At 36.1% G+C, this 16,396-nt stretch overlaps 1 protein-coding gene across 1 annotated transcript; it reads right to left on the reverse strand.

Annotated features, from left to right (window-relative positions):
* Positions 1–253: 253 nt before the first annotated feature.
* LOC131511378 (V-type proton ATPase subunit e 1-like) lies at positions 254–467 on the reverse strand. The gene has a single exon (XM_058729084.1). It carries the CDS (start codon positions 455–457, stop codon positions 254–256), a length of 204 nt encoding a protein of 67 aa, XP_058585067.1. The 5' UTR covers positions 458–467.
* Between the last annotated feature and the right edge of the window lie 15,929 nt (positions 468–16,396).

Genomic DNA, 16,396 nt, shown 5'->3' on the forward strand with positions numbered 1-16,396 from the left:
CAGAGTTCAGGTTAAGTAGGCACATAATTCGTTAAAATGTGGAAAAGGTGACAGGAAAAAAATGCTGCATTGTAGAATAAGTTATTCAATTGTGGTGTGAATGTTTAAGGCAGCTGATGGCCAAAATAGGCAAGTCAAAGAAGGTGGTCAGTGTTTGGAGTTGAGTCTGCATCTGGAGGAATTTTTTCGCGACCTCAGTGACTGAGCGCTGGAGAGTGGGTCTTCCTCCTCAAGGTCAATGATACTTGAGGTATCAAATGGTCTCATTTTCCCACTGCGGTCCAAAGAGAGGGTTGGGTGGGCCAGAATGGCAATCAGTCAAATAAAGATAGCAGCACACTGAACATGCCACCAGCATGGTGGTGATAATTCCCTCACTGGCACCCTTAGGGATGAACCGGGGCACCAAAAAGCCGAGGAAGCCCCAGAACACATTCATCACAATGAGAGGGACCATGAGTCTGTTACATGCCACAGTTACTCCTGGAGCTACTGGCTCCTGCTCAGTAACCTCACTTTGGTTCCACCTGGCACCAGCCCCCTACCAAATTTCTTAATTGAATAAAGCTAAATGCATCACTCACTCTTGAAGGAAATTTTGAAAAGTACATATATAGAGAAGCCAAAAAAGTTTTTTTAGACTTAAAATTATTATGTCTAACTTGTTTTTCTTGGTAAAGATGCTTTTCTGTACATGGATCTTAGTACGATGTGTTATATAACTCCAAGGGGTGACATTCAAATGCCATTCATACCAAGTAGCATGTGAATGGTAACCTTGTGGTTGAACATCATGGAGGCCTTGCTGTCTGTACCCGGACCTTGTCTGGTAATTGTGAGGTCGACAGACACAGAATCTGCTGTGTCACATAATATGACTTTAGGTATGTATTAATATGACTGCCAGAGCCAGCTACATAACTGGAAAATAAAAATGTAGTGTTCCTTGTCCAAAACAAACAGGAAAAAAGTTTTTCCTTTCTTCCACTGTTTCTCTACTTATCTGTCATGGTATTTTGTTGTTTTTGTCTTTGTTGTTGTTTCAAATTTTCTATTTAATATTACATTCCTCCAGGCGCAGAGAAACTCAGAAGTGCAGACCCTTAAATGGACTTGGGGACTTCCCTAAAACTTACTGCACCAATTTCAGTCCTCCATGTTTGTCCCAACCTTCTGCCCAGAGTGGATGCTGGCAGTGGCTGCTGGGCAGGAGCCCGAAGCAAGTGGCCAAGAACCCCCCCCAGGGAGGTGCTAAGAGGTGAGAATGCACATGAGCTCCACATCCCTGGGTCATGCTCTGTTGTGTCACTGGGCTTCACATAAAATACACAAGATCAAAGATTAAATTTTTAACAATTTTAAGACACAATCTCAGAACATTAAACCCCAAGAGGAGCATCCTTCTTCTTCTTTTTAATGTTTATTTATTTATTTTTGAGAGGGAGAGGGAGAGGCAGAAAGAGAGAGAGAGAGAGAGAGAGAGAGAGAGAGAGAGCTGGGGAAGGACAGAGAGAGAGAGAGGGAGAGAAAATCACAAGCAGGCTCTGCATTGTCAGCTTGGAGTCCCATGCAGGGCTCGATCCTATGAGCTATGAGATTGTGACCTGTACCAAAATCAAGTTCAGATGCTTAACTAACTGAGCCACCCAGGAGCCCCAGAGAAGCATCCTTCTGAGGGCAAGGTCCTATGCTACCACACTGGTTGAGCACCCATGAAGCAGACCCTGATCACTACATAATTTATCATCCAAACCAAGACAATCTTGACAATAAAAGGGACACAACTCTAACTTTGCTGAGACAAGAGCTGTTAACCAACTTATTTGGGACAAATTCTGGTTAATAATAACTCTACAGAAAATACAACTCAAAAATATAGCCAATGAGTGTTGGTTTAGGAATAAGGGTGGCTTAAATCCAATGATTCCTGTTCCATTTCTGTATTTTTCTCATCCCTCTGCTCCCCTTCATGTCCTTTCATCCTGACACAATTACAATTATGATAATTACAATAGTTCCAGTCACTCATCTGGTTAAAACAATATCCAGAAGATGAACAAAGTTCTCTACAACACCCATCCTAGGTATTTCCAGAAAACAAAAGGTCATTCTAGAAGCCTCAGAAAACCCCTCCTTGAGTTGCATTGACTTGAATTGAATCACATGCCTATTTCTGAACCGATTACTATCAAAAGAGACTGAATTAATTTTAAGCCTATTGGAACCACCCATGGAGATGGGAGTGGGGTCACTAATGGGGTCCCATGAAAAGTGTGAATTTCAAAGAAAATCAAGTTTTATTGAGAAAATTCCTATTAGTAATGTGTAACCAGTGCAGATGCAGAATTGCCAACTAATAATGTTGACTGTATATATAAATAGACTTAAATGTCCTGGGTGAACAGAGCAGAATGATGAATATGAGCCCTGATCACATATGTAGTGACATGAATGGAGGCACGGGTAAGCTAGATACACACCGTTTTCAGAAAAACTTGATCTTTTTGACAAGGCTCTCAGGACCCCCTGTGATTTTTATTACTGCTAACATCTCTCATTACTGTCGAGGAAGCAAAATTATACCTTATGTTCTTGGAGGTTTTTGTTTTTGTTTTTTATAAGCAGAGCCTGAAAATTAAATTGATATAAGACATCAACGGGAAAAAGGTATACAAATTTACTTAATGCAAGTTTTATGTGACACAGGAGACTTCATAAGGAATGAAGACCCAAAGAAATGGTAAAACTTGCATGCTTTTATATTAGGGTGAACAGAGAGGCTATTGTGGAAAAGTAAGTAAACTATGTGGAAAAGCTAAAGGAAGATAAAAAAAATTATTTTAACAAAGCCTGTATAAAATTCTCTTGTTCTTGACTTCTCATCCTTGATGATAAGAATGTTACTTTTCTTCTACTATAGGGAAGACATTTTCACATAGGAATTTCATCTCCTGCTTTTAAGAAAAAAGAAGGAAGGTTAGAGTGTTCTTCTTACATCTGATATTTTTCATGTGCTTTCAACTCAAAAGAGTCAAACTACCAAAGTGGCATATTTTAGACAGATGTTTGGAACTCCTTCACTACCTACGGCACATATAAGGAGTCAGCCATAAAGAACTACTGAAAATGGTCCAAATGTGTGATGCTCAGTTAACTTGTGTTCCATCTCAAGCTCCTAGCATTTACTGAACACTGAATACATGCACATTAAATTAATTAAGGACAAAAGCATTATTAGGGCTGGAAAGTATTATTACATTTTTACAAATTTCAGGAAAACATAACAGATTCATACTTAGGTGTATCTAATAAATTGATTGAAACATATAAAGAAAAACTAATAAAAGGACAGAGAGATGTTGACAAACTTATTATAGCTATGATCAAGTCCCCAAAGTTTATCTACAGATTAAACGTACTTCAAATAAAATCCCCCAAAATATTTTGCTTTCTAAAACATGTATGGAAAAGCAAAGGGCCATGAATAGCCAAGATACACATGAATAAGGGTAAGGCCAGATGACTTCCCCACCAAATATCAACATTTACTTTCACTGGAGTAAGAAAATGATAGAAAAATTGACCAAAGTAATTTATTACACTCTTGATATTTATCAAAACTGGTTTTAAAAATTCCTGGGAATAGCATCAATCCTTTAGCTAAATGATACTGGAATAATTCATTATCCATATGGAGAAAAATAAAACTAAGTGCTTATTTTACTCCATATAAAAAATTATTCTAGATGGAATAAAGACAGCAAGACAAAACTTTGAAATTATTTACAGAAAATGAGGATATCTTTATAATTTTGGGATTGAAAAGGATTTCCTAAACAATTTACAAAGACACCTATCATTAAATTTTGACAAATTTGCATACTTAAAAATTAAGAACTTCTGTTTACTAAAAGGCACCATAAAGAAAATGGGAATATATTTTCAATAAAGAATTATTATCCAGAATGCATAAAGAACTCTTCCAAATCAACATGAAGAAGACAACCAATGGGAAAAAAGAGTTATTACATGAACACAAATTTTGCCAAAAAGAATTATAAATGGTGATTAAGCATAAAAAGGATGTTCAATCTTACCCTTCATCACAAAATGAAGATTGAAATGAGATGAGATATTATTTTTCACCCAGTAGATTGACAGATGCTTATAGTCTGGAAATACCAGAATTTGGAGAGGACATTACTGACTGAAGTGACAATTGGTTTAGCCACATGTAAGAGATATTTAATATTAATAAAATATTAACATTTCATATTATTCTGTAAATGGGACTAGGGTTAGGCAGGGCAAAGCGATGAAAAGGAAGACATATGTGAAAGCACGAAGACTGGAGATGCTCTAGTTATTAAGTTGGGAGGTATTCAAAGAAAGAGATGTTATTATTATATATTTTAATTTTTAAGGGCTATATATTTCTTTTTTTTTTAAATTTTTTTTAACGTTTACTTATTTTTGAGACAGAGAGAGACAGAGCATGAACAGGGGAGGGGCAGAGAGAGAGGGAGACACAGAATCCGAAACAGGCTCCAGGCTCTGAGCTGTCAGCACAGAGCCCGACGCGGGGCTCAAACTCACGGACTGTGAGATCATGACCTGAGGAAGTCGGCTGCTTAACCGACTGAGCCACCCAGGTGCCCCAGGGCTATATATTTCTTGATATGCATTAATGATAACATTAGAATAATAAAACAAATACAATTTTACACATCAAATGAAGAAAACATATTAAAAAATATATTGATAATTCTCCACTTGGAACATTTAGACAAAACCTATAAAATGTGTTTGAAGTTGTATAGTCAATTGCAGATCTGGCACAGGGACAGAGTTTCCCACTAGCTAACCTGGTGCATTTTCAAAAAGTACATACCTTTCAGTTTGCTGGATTAATAATTAGAACTTTGTAAGATTTATTTTTTTTAAACCTAGAATTAAAATTTTTAAGTTGTGAGCCCACTAATTTGGGCTTGGCAACAATTCAAAGTGAATCAGGCTGACGTTTACCTTTGTACTATTTAAAATGAATAAGTACTTTAAACAAATTAATTGTGTTAAGATTTAAAGTTTAAAAAAAGGATTATCTTTTTAATTGTTTAAACTTTTCATGGATGCAAAAAATACTGACTGAACTCTAAATAATCACTCTTCTAATGACACATGAGGCTTATCTATTCATTTGAGTAGGATCTGAGAACTTTGTTTTGCAAGAGATGATTTTTCTTCAATGTATGAAACCGTAACTGTTTATAAAATATTCATAAGCTTAATTTTCCAATAATTCTAGTCACCTTTCTTTGTGGTTGAAAAATGGGTTCTTTTAATGCACAAGTCCCCTTTTAAATGATTATGAGTTAAAACAAAACAAAAATGCTTGGTTACTCAGAAGACAAACACAAAACATTTCCTTATCCTAAATTTGACAGCGTAGCCTGGATTAGGATTAATATGGTTTGTACTGACCTAATCAAAAACAACCATAGAAAGGACAATTGGAAAGGTTCCAGAAGAAGAATGGTAAAAAAAGGAGAGTAATTAGGTTAATATGTTTAATGTTCTGAGAAGAAAACACATGGAGAAAGATTTCTCCTATTCCCTGGAATATAAGTATTCTCAATGTTAAAAAGTGACTGAAAGAAATGTTGGATAATCTAACTCCGTGAAGAAAATATCATTTAAATATAATGTGGGAAGGCACTTAAAGGACAGAGCACTTAACGAAGTGTATTTAGAGTATATTGATTACAGCCATAAATTTATATACTTGTGTAGATAAATTCGTTACCGTGATCCATTCAAAATTACCATTTTAGATGGTATTACTCTATACAGAATGCTGGCAACCTCGAGTGAAGCTGATTTATTCAAGAGAATTATTCATTTAATTTCCACCATTTAGTATTTATGTTCCCTTTCCATTCATTTATTCATTTCATCTTTATTCATTTATGCATTTATCAAATATTCATTTAAATGAGTTTCATTATAACTACAGAAAGTATAGAGCGAGATTTGCAGTAAATTTATTCTTTTAATAGGTTTATTCTTGCAAAATCCTCTGAGCAGATAAAGTCTACTTGACCCATTATGTTCACATCTCTTTACATTTTTTACAACTTTCCCCTATCCATTTCGTTTCTTAATTTGGATGCTTTCCTTGAATTTTATTAAATTGCTTAGAATCAACTTGGTAATCTATTTAATGTTTGACATACTAAATATTTATTTATGCAATGAATATATCATATGTTATGTTGTAGATTTTATAGTGCAGTCATTGAGGAGACTTTACCATTCATCAGTCAAGCAAACTTATTTCACACTAGATAATATAGTAGCTTGTTGAGAGCTTTCCCTTTAAAACTATTCATATGTCACTAACATTGCCCATGGTCATTTGAGATTTTTCTGCTTCAATATGTTTTTGGTTGTTGTTTCACTAAAATTAACTTGTTAGTTACAAAAATGTGAACTAATTACATTTCACATTGCTAGTAGAACTGTTATTATTATTATTTGTTTGTTTAATGATGATTGTGCATCTAGTTTTGCTAGTCCAATGGAGCCTGAAATCCTGCTTCCCTCTGAGCTTTGGCTGGCCCATATGCGTTCCTTTTTCTGCAAATGAACATTTTCCCACATATGCCAGCATGAGACAGGGACGGAGACAGAGACAGAGACAGAGACACAGAGAAAATGGAGTGTTTTGTTTTGTTTTGTTTTATTAGCTTTCCACATTTTTAATTTGGTGCTAAGTGTTTTAAAGGTAGTTACTTAAGGAGCACCTGGGTGGCTCAGTCAGTTAAGCATCCAACTTCATCTCAGGTCATGATCTTACAGTTCATGAGTTTGAGCCCCATGTCTGGCTCTGTGCTGACAGCTCAGAGCCTAGAGCTTGCTTCAGATTCTGTGTCTCCCTCTCTCTCTGCTCCTCCCCAATTCACGCTCTGTCTCTCAGAAATAAGTAAATGTAGAAAAAAAAATTTTAAATAAAAAAATAATAAATACAGGTAGTTAGTTACTAAGTAACTTTTTTCTTTTTTATACCCAGCCTTGGCATTCCTGTGCTCCTGTTTTTACATCTATTTCTTCCTACCCCCTTTACCTTATTTTGGTTTGGTTATTCATTTTGGCTCCCTTTTGTGGGTTACTCATTTTGGCTTCTTACCTAGCTGTGTTTTTTCACCCTTCCTTAGTTTCATCGTGTCCAAAAAGTGGGGGTCAGAGTCCCTTACTCAGGCAGTGCTATAGAAAAATAAACAAACAGTATACTTCCAGGCCGAGAGAGTTCTTTCTTCCCACTCCTCCTATTATATTTTTTAAAAATCATGCAATGGAATCTGCTTGAAATTACTGTATGGAATTGCTTCTCTTACAAACTGATAACTACCAAAAGTAAATGAGTTAGTATCTTTTATACTAGCTTATGTTTTGACCACTAATAGTTCCTTTTTAATTATTTAGGCATTAGGCTTTCGTTTAATATTTTTAAGTATTAAGCTTCTTGTTAAAGGGTGGGAGGAAAAAGATGCAAAGGTGGCAAACAATTATCGTTGTCTTTCCTTGGAGGTTCAATTTTTATTTGACGTCAGCATGGATATACAGATAAACTCTATAATGCTAATAGCAATAACAGTATGAAAAGCATGGAGACGAATGAGTGTCAATATTGTAGCTGGCCAAAGAACTGAATGCAAAATTCCATTCACCATAAATTCTACAGAAATGTGATCTGGAAGATCATTGCTGAGGGGGGCACAAACAGTGTTGAAACTTACAGAATTTACAGAAAAGGTGTAAATAGATTCCATTTTATATATATCATGATGGTAAGTCATATTCAAAACAAGTGTGCTTAGGTGAAAGAAAATGTGTTTTAAGTGCATTGTCTATTGTTTGTTTAAATTGCTTTTCCCCACTGTGTTCAAGCATTTACTATAGGAATATTTTTTTTTTATTTTTTAATATATGAAATTTACTGTCAAATTGGTTTCCATACAACACCCAGTGCTCATCCCAAAAGGTGCCCTCCTCAATACCCATCACCCACCCTGCCCTCCCTCCCACCCCCCATCAACCCTCAGTTTGTTCTCAGTTTTTAACAGTACTATAGGAATATTTTGAGATTATGGTACTTGTTATTTTTTAACTACAAGTGTAGTTTTAATAACAGGACATGATTTTTATATAAGTCATCATAACAATGTTTAGGGAAGTAGTAAATAGTAGCTTTATTATGAATTTAAATCTCTGTGATGTCAGTAGTTGAGCCATAAAGAAAACTTCTCCTGAAGGTCTTCTACCCAAGGTGTTCTGTACTGATGAGAATCTTAAGCAGCAACAGAGACAGCTGAGTAATATTTGCATCAGTTTCTTGAGACTGTGTTTTGCTACTTTTGTTTTGGGAATTAAATATTACATATAACTGTCAGGTACATAAATACATATCCCTCAATTTTTACTGTTGCCACAGTTAAAATCTCACAAATAAGTTCCCTGCCACCCATCTCCCACCTATAATGGGCTATCTTCTAGGCATCTTTTTTTTTTTTTTTAATTTTAAAAGGCTCTACTCATTCTCTGTCAATTATAAATTCCACGCACAGTCCTTAGGATAGTCCTTCACAAGGCAGAGGGCCTGTCTCCAGATTTATCAATATCCTGAATGTACATCTTCAACTTCAACAACTGAATTAGAGCAGATGACATTCTTTTTAATGTCTCTATGCCTTTATACCTGGTGTTCCTTTGCCTAGAAGCCCCTACCCTCCTTTGCCCTGTAAATTCCTCATTCTCTGCATCAGCTCACTAGTCTCCTCTTTCCTGAGGCTTTCCATTAGAGTGTTAATTCCTAAAATCCCTCCCTTTTGTTGCTCCAACACAATTTTATTCACATCTTTAATAGTGTTATGTTATATGATATGGACGGAGTACCATATAGTGGTTAAGATCACGACCACAAGCATCAGACTGAGTTCAACCCATGACACAGCAATTCCTAGAGCATAACCTTGGGTGAGTTATGTGAGCTCTCTGGACTTCAATCTCCCCATCTGTTAAAAAAAGGTGGGTAATAGGGGTGCCTGGGTGGCTCGGTTAGTCCACCGACTTCAGCTCAGGTCATGATCTCTTAGTTTGTGAGTTTGAGACCCATGTCGAACTCTGTGCTGACAGATGGGAGCCTGGATCCTGCTTTGGATTCTGTATCTCCCTCTCTGTCTTCCCCTCCCCTGCTCACGTTCTGTGGCTCTCTGTCTCTCAATAATAAATAAACGTTTAAAAAAAGGGGGGAGGTAGTAATGGTAGGTCAAAAATAGTTGAATATTTCCTGCTTCAGCTTTGATATGTAAAGAGCTCAGAGGCCACACTTCTGTGCTCACATGAAAAAGTGAAACAAACTGAAAACCAATTACTTTTCTTGCACCTATCAGAGAACTGAAGTTGCAGGGCAAACCGCCATCTTGAAATCTGGAGAGACAGTCTCAGCCAGAGAGTCAGAGACCAGATCTGCTTACCTGCAGCAGAAATCGCTGAAGGAATAAACTTGAGGAACACTTAAATGGCACTTTGGATGAATTGTGAGACCTGAGTGTGGAGTAGTGAGAGCATGAGAAACTCCCAGGGTCAGCAGTCATTGGAGGACCCACATTTTTTAATAGGCTTCACATCCAGGTAAAGAAAAAGGGAGGCAATGTAAAAAGCTCTAGATCCCCAGAGCTGAAATAATTTGGGCAACAAGATAAAGTAGCATTGGATTACAACACAGAGTATAAAATAGGTACCCTGAGTCCATCCATGACATAAATAAATGATTGAATAACTTAATAAATGGTGAAAAATTGACAAATCTTTCATGCAGAGGAATTCTAAATTACTTAAGTAGCCACTCTGACATTGAGGAGTTAAAACATAACTCCCCACTAATTAAGTGTTGGCTGTGCATAGAGCATTTCTTTGAAAAGAAACCTGAAAACAAAAACAAAAACAAAAACTATCTTAAACAAGTCATCAAGTTTAATAACAACAGTGGTAAATCATTTTGATGTTATACACCTTTGATATGATGCAGTGAAAATGGTAGCTAACCTCTGTGTTCTTCCACTTAACAACCCATAATCCCAGTCTAATCATGAGAAAAAAACATCAGACAAATTCCAATAGTAAGTCACAAAACAAAATACCTGACTGGCACTCCTCAAATTAAGTTCATCAAAAACAAGGTAAATCAAAGAAATTGTTAAAGTCAAGAGGAACTGAAGAAGATATGATAACCAAGTGTCATGTGGTATCGTGGATAGGATTTTGGAATTGAAAAAGAACATTAGGTTAAAAATGAAGGAAATCTGAGTAAATCATGGAGTTTAGAATCAGTAAGAATCAGTATTGGTTCATTAAATGATGGTTAATTTAATATGTCAACTTGACTGGGAAACAGGGTACTCAGATATGTGGATAAACATTGTCCATGAGGGTGTTTCTGGATAAGATTAACATACTAATCAGTAGACTGAGTAAAGTGGATGGCCCTGCCCAATCCCAGTTGGTCCCAACCGATCCATTGGCGGCCTGAATAGAACAAAAGACAGGATGAGGGAGAAATTGCTCTTTCTATCTGACTGTTTTTGAAATAGGACCTGGTTCTCCTCCTATACTTGGGCTGGAATTTACACTGTCAGCTCTCCTGGGTCTCCAGGTTGTAGATGGCAGATCATGGTACTTTATAGCCTTCATAATAACATGAACCAGTTCTTTATAATAAATCTATGTATCATCTAGCTATGTTTGTATGTATATATGTGTGTATGTATGTATGCATCCATCTATCATCGATCATCTGCCTATCTATCTATCTGTCTATCTCCTATTGTCTGTTCCTCTGGAAAATGCTGACTACTACCCATACTAATATAAGATGTTAATAAGAAGAACTTGGTGTGGAATATATGAGAACTCTGTCCTATCTTTGCCATTTTTCTGTAAATCTAAGCCTATTCTAAGGTGAAAAGTTTACTTAAAACAAAGTTTGAATATTGGTAATTTAATAATGGTTGGCCTAGCTCTTCACAGAAGTATAATGCACACTAAGAGGTTAATCCATGTACAGTTCTTAGAACAATGACTGGTGCAAAGTAAATGTCAATAAATACTACCTATTATTATTAAAGTACCATGAATGTTTATCGGTTTTTCATTGTTTTCCATTCTTCTGTCTCTTGTTGAGTCTTAGTATTTATTTTTGTAATCTCTAGAGATCAATTTTATTAGTTCTGCATGTGGCAGGCTTTGGAAATTTCATAGGAATGACCAGAATGTCTTAATGAGTATTTACAGAGGATATCTTCTGCATTTTATACTAGTCGATCTATTATAGAAGTAGACAAAGGAATAGAAAATGTTTTTTAAGAAAACTACAGCTTATCTGGAGAGATTTCTAAAAATGCTTTTATCATTTATCTTGCTATTATTAATTTGAACTTTTATTTACTCTGTCTTCCTCCAAAATGGAGCTAAGGTAATAACCATGTGAGTTAACTAGGCAATAAATGGAAAGATATGGAAGTAATAATGTGGTGTCTATCGTGTAAATAAGTCTCTCAATGAAACATACATAATCCCTTCTGCCAGACATGTTTAAGAATTAAGTGATCTAAGTCACACAGATATGGATTTAATTTCTAGCCCTTGCAAGCTGGGTTCTTTTAGCAAGTTTATTGACTTCTGTTTCAGTCAGTTTTATTTATATAGAGAGAAAAATGTGTGGTTGTTCTAAGGAATAGACAAAATAGGTGAAAGAGCTAAATAAAGTAATTAATGTGTGCTCAATAAACAACCACCGATACTTACACAGTATTGTCAGCAAGGAGCATGTTACATTGTTCAGTGAGGAAAATATTTGTTCATTTTGAACACTGGGTGTTGAAGAAAATATATCATGGAGCAGGTAGAATGTTACTGAGCACCTTCTATAATATCTGATTGTGATATTATATCCAATAAGTAAAAGCAAACTGTTTTCTCAGGACTGGATTTTCAGTGGTATTTTCCCTCCATCTCCCTTTTTCAGATAGAACTGGAGTTGTACCTAAAGCAATTCTTAAGCCCCTAATACTATTCTATCTTAACCGTATTGATGCCTGAGATTAAAAATGAAAATAATACCAGTTCGTTTATTTTTGGACTTTTTTTCATCTTTAATTGTAATTTCATTTCTCAAATGATACATTATTTCTTTGTCATTAACTCTCTTCATCCCATCTGGAATGTCTCTTTTTCATTGTCCTTCGTATTTCTTTTTTATTTATCTATGATAATGTGCCTGCTAGACTGTCATCTTTCTTTGCCAATTTTAGTTATGAAGTATATCTTCTATCTATTCTGATTTTCTCCCACAAATTGTGTCTTTTTTTATCTTTGTTTTCATAAATTGTATATTCTTTTCCCCTGCAGGTTTAATGACGCTCTTAGGAGTACAGATAATTTCCTGTCTCTGTTGGCTTCATTCTGGAAAGCATACAACTTTGAGATTAACCTAGTTTTACTGAACCTCTTGCTCATCATTTTCTTTCTCTGTTATAACAACATTGATGATTTTAAAAAGTGCCCCTTAAACTCTTAGTTACCACTGAACTTGTACTTTCTTTGCTTCTTACCTATCGAATAGTTAGAGATATCATCAAAAAACATGCTCAACAACAGTATAGGGTCATTTAAAGAAAAGAGAAAAAAATACTTTGGAGTTTTATTTATGGAAGGGTTCCATGGAAGAAGTATTGACGGCAAGTTTTGATGCTCTTCAGAGAAGCAACTCTATTTTATTGCTTGAATCAGTGTCAAGAAATTTCCTATCCCCAATAGCCCCATTTCCCAGTTTGAAGATGATCATCCATCAAATGCAATATGTATAATAAATTGAAGTCTGCCAAGAATTTACGTTCTTTGGATGAAGTTGAACTATGAGGTGAAACAAGTGTTATTTACCTTAGTACAGGGGATGAATAGGAAAGAGTTAAGACTTAGTTTCATCATACACCACTAAGCAGCAGCTATCAGGAATCTTGGCTGGAGATTCTCCAGTAGATCAGGTAAAACAGTAAAGCTCAACAACAAAAAAAATTCCTCCAGCTCACTTGTAAGTATAAGGGAAAGTGGATGCTCTTTCACAGGGTGGAAAGGCACTTATCATGTTGAAAGTACCAATTTAGCACTGAAGATTGCTAATGGTTGCTGCAAGATGAGTCACAATTTATAAGCATTCCTGGCAGAGTGCTGAAGGCTTTATAGCTTAGAGAACTGGGGGCTGTGGGGGCTGTGTCTTAATTTCGGTGGAACTAGCAAAGATTTAACATCGTTCCTCTTTTCTTGTCAAAAGAAAAGTTTTACTTTTTTCCCCCGTAGAGCCTTGCATGTATATCTAGTTCAGCTTAGTGACATCAAAAATTCCACAGACCTCATGAATCTCCCCGAGGTGGGTGCCTGCCCTGAGGGAGCTGGCCCCGATCTGATATTTGTCATGGACTTGAACCCCTCCTGACATGGTGTTTCTGAGGTCTGTTCCACTGCTGGTCTCGCATGGCTACCCAGACTCCAGGGAAAGTAAACCCAGTCTTCAGTGAAAAAGTTCTGAGAAGCTTTGGAATTCTAAATTGAAGTTTTCTGTCCTCTATCTTTTATTTAGAACTTAAAAAAAAAAAAAAAGATTACATTAGCATCTCTTATTATGGCATAAAATAAACAAAAAGAACTAGTATTGACTGTCAGTCGAGTTAGGTACTCTTTTTGATGTTTTACGTACATTATTATTATTCCATTTATCCTAGGAGGAGATATTGTTACATTCATTTATGAATGGTACAGGGTGAAGCTGGACTTTAGAAGTCAAGCAATGCACTTGAGATCACTCAGCCAGTAAGCAATGGAGACTGGATTTGAATCCGGGTTTCTGACTGAAAAGTTTGTATCCTTACTGAGTTTTTTTGCCATATTATTAAAATCTAAATTCAGAATGCCTAGATCTGCTCAGAAGTGCATGGCTCTTAAACTCTAGTCCTTATGGCATACTGTTTTGTTATTCTCTTTGCATGTCAATATATGCTCTACTAAGATATAAATGGAAAACTCTTTCTTCTGATTCTCTTTGCCTGGCAGAAACATCTGTACAATCTAGGCTTATCAGCATATTCACTGCCACACACAGAGTTGCTCAGAGAAGAATGAAGATCATCAGGCACGTGCATTTCATTGCTGCTTTCAGAGATTGCGTCTGTGTCCCATCAAATATACTGCTTTAGGGATACTGGCTTGACATAAGCAATACCTGAAATGGATAATTTCATGTTTCATTCCTTTCTTGGAAATGGTAATATTCTGTGTCCACACTGAGATCAACTCTGAAGACTCTAGTACAAACATAATATAGTAATTGTTTTAAAGACACCAAAGTCCACTTCATCTCTTTCACTTTTATAAGTGAGATCTGATTTAGACCAAGTGGATTACCCAAAAATTGTCACTAAAAATAAGATCTCACACCACTTACCTTTTTAGATCCTGCCCAACATTTGAATCATATTTCTTGTCCCTACTTTCACCAGCTCAGCTCCCTTCTGATTGAAATACCATTCTTCCATCTTTCCTCTTCCCGCCTCTCTGAGGAAATCCTAACCTTTTTTTTGCCTTGTTAGGATCACTATATTCACTAACAGAGAGTGGAAATTTTCTAGAGTAGTAAAAAGAGAACCAAATAGTTGAAACAAGTAGAAAATATTGTAGAGAGAAGGCAAGCTTATTGTTGGATGATCACCAGCAGTTTGCCATCAAGAATAAAACAGGTAAATTTTGTGGAGCAAGTTGACATCAGGGTAGATATGAAGGTGGGGATGTATAGTAGAGCCAGTATGAGCAACATGCTGAAAGAATGTTACCACACCATCAGTGAGAACCTTGCCTTCGGAGCCAGGTAGTTTGGCTCAAAGCCAGCTTTGCACTTTCTGAATTCATGAATTTGCATATGTTATTCAATTTCCCCAAGCCATGATTTTCTCACTTATATAATTAGGATGGTACTAATGCCCCCTAACCCATAGGTTGTTGTAAGCATTAAGCCAGTTAATCATCATGAAACAATGGACACAGTGTAAAGTGCTCAATAAGCAAAAGCAGTATGGATTTAATAATGAACACCTGTGAAATCAGATGCTTTGTAATTTACTTACCTAGTGCCTGGCACATAATAGACATTCATTAAATGTTGGTTTAATAAAGAAACCATATATTTGGAAGAATGGATTGGAGAGCAGAAACAAAAGAGAAGAAACCACAAATCGCCTGAGTTTGAGGAACAAGTTAAAAGCAAAATCTGTTTCTTTGGTATTAAATAAGAAAATGAGATAGTCTCTGTTAATTCCTAGTGGTGGATTTTGCTGCCCCAAGCAACCTACATGTTCTCTGGCATCCGTCTCTGAGTTGCTATGGACGGTTTGGTGTCAGAGTGTGTGCTTCATGTTAAGCTTAAGGGATTTCAGCGGGAATAATCAGGATTTCTCGAATTCATGATGCTATGTATGATATCTGCTAAATGAGTTTGCCCAATGAAAATGGATATTTTAAAACTGTGGCTAACTTTAAAGCTGTAGCATTGGGTATCTGAGGTACTCTTCAGAAGTACTGTATTTATAGGTTATAAGGAGCAGCCAACTTCCACTGTGAGCTCAGGTGCTGATCCCTGGGAGCTAACATTCTTTTTTTAAAAAACTTGCTTCTACACAGGGCATTTCTCACAGTGCTGCCTTTGAGGGAAGATAAGGTGTTTTGGTCTTGTCTCGCTCACAAAAAACAGCGAACATTAGATTACATTTAAAGTATTGCATCGATTCCACCAATAACTCTAGCGTTTTACTGTAAGGTAGTCACATATAATTTCAGTATGAATTACTGTTCTCTAATTATGACTCTAATTATCTTTTTATACTCTGGGTCAGCCCATTAAAACTGTGCTACTCAGTGACTACTCTTTCATCTTCTTCAGTACAGCCATTGTCACAACCTTTTTTTTGCCAAATGCTCATCTTCACGTACTAAATCGAGGTTTGCCGGCAGCCTTCAACTGGCTATTTTATACATTTGGACATGTCTTTAGCCTAAGTGCGCTTACTGTACTTTGAGAAATCCTTAAAGACTTTAAGAAAATAATTGAAGCTATTACTAGCAATACTAAAGTGCATTTCAACAGTATCGAAAAATGTAAACCTTTACATCAAGGCTTAAAAGCTTTCTCCTTTTACTTAACAGGAAAACTACATGGTTTAGGATATTCATCTGTCCAAAAGTAATTTTGAAGGTAAGAAATATCATAGTGAGTAAATTTGTTTGGTTTTGACAT

This window comes from Neofelis nebulosa, chromosome 5 (assembly GCF_028018385.1).
Source record: "Neofelis nebulosa isolate mNeoNeb1 chromosome 5, mNeoNeb1.pri, whole genome shotgun sequence".
Classification (NCBI taxonomy): domain Eukaryota; kingdom Metazoa; phylum Chordata; class Mammalia; order Carnivora; family Felidae; genus Neofelis; species Neofelis nebulosa.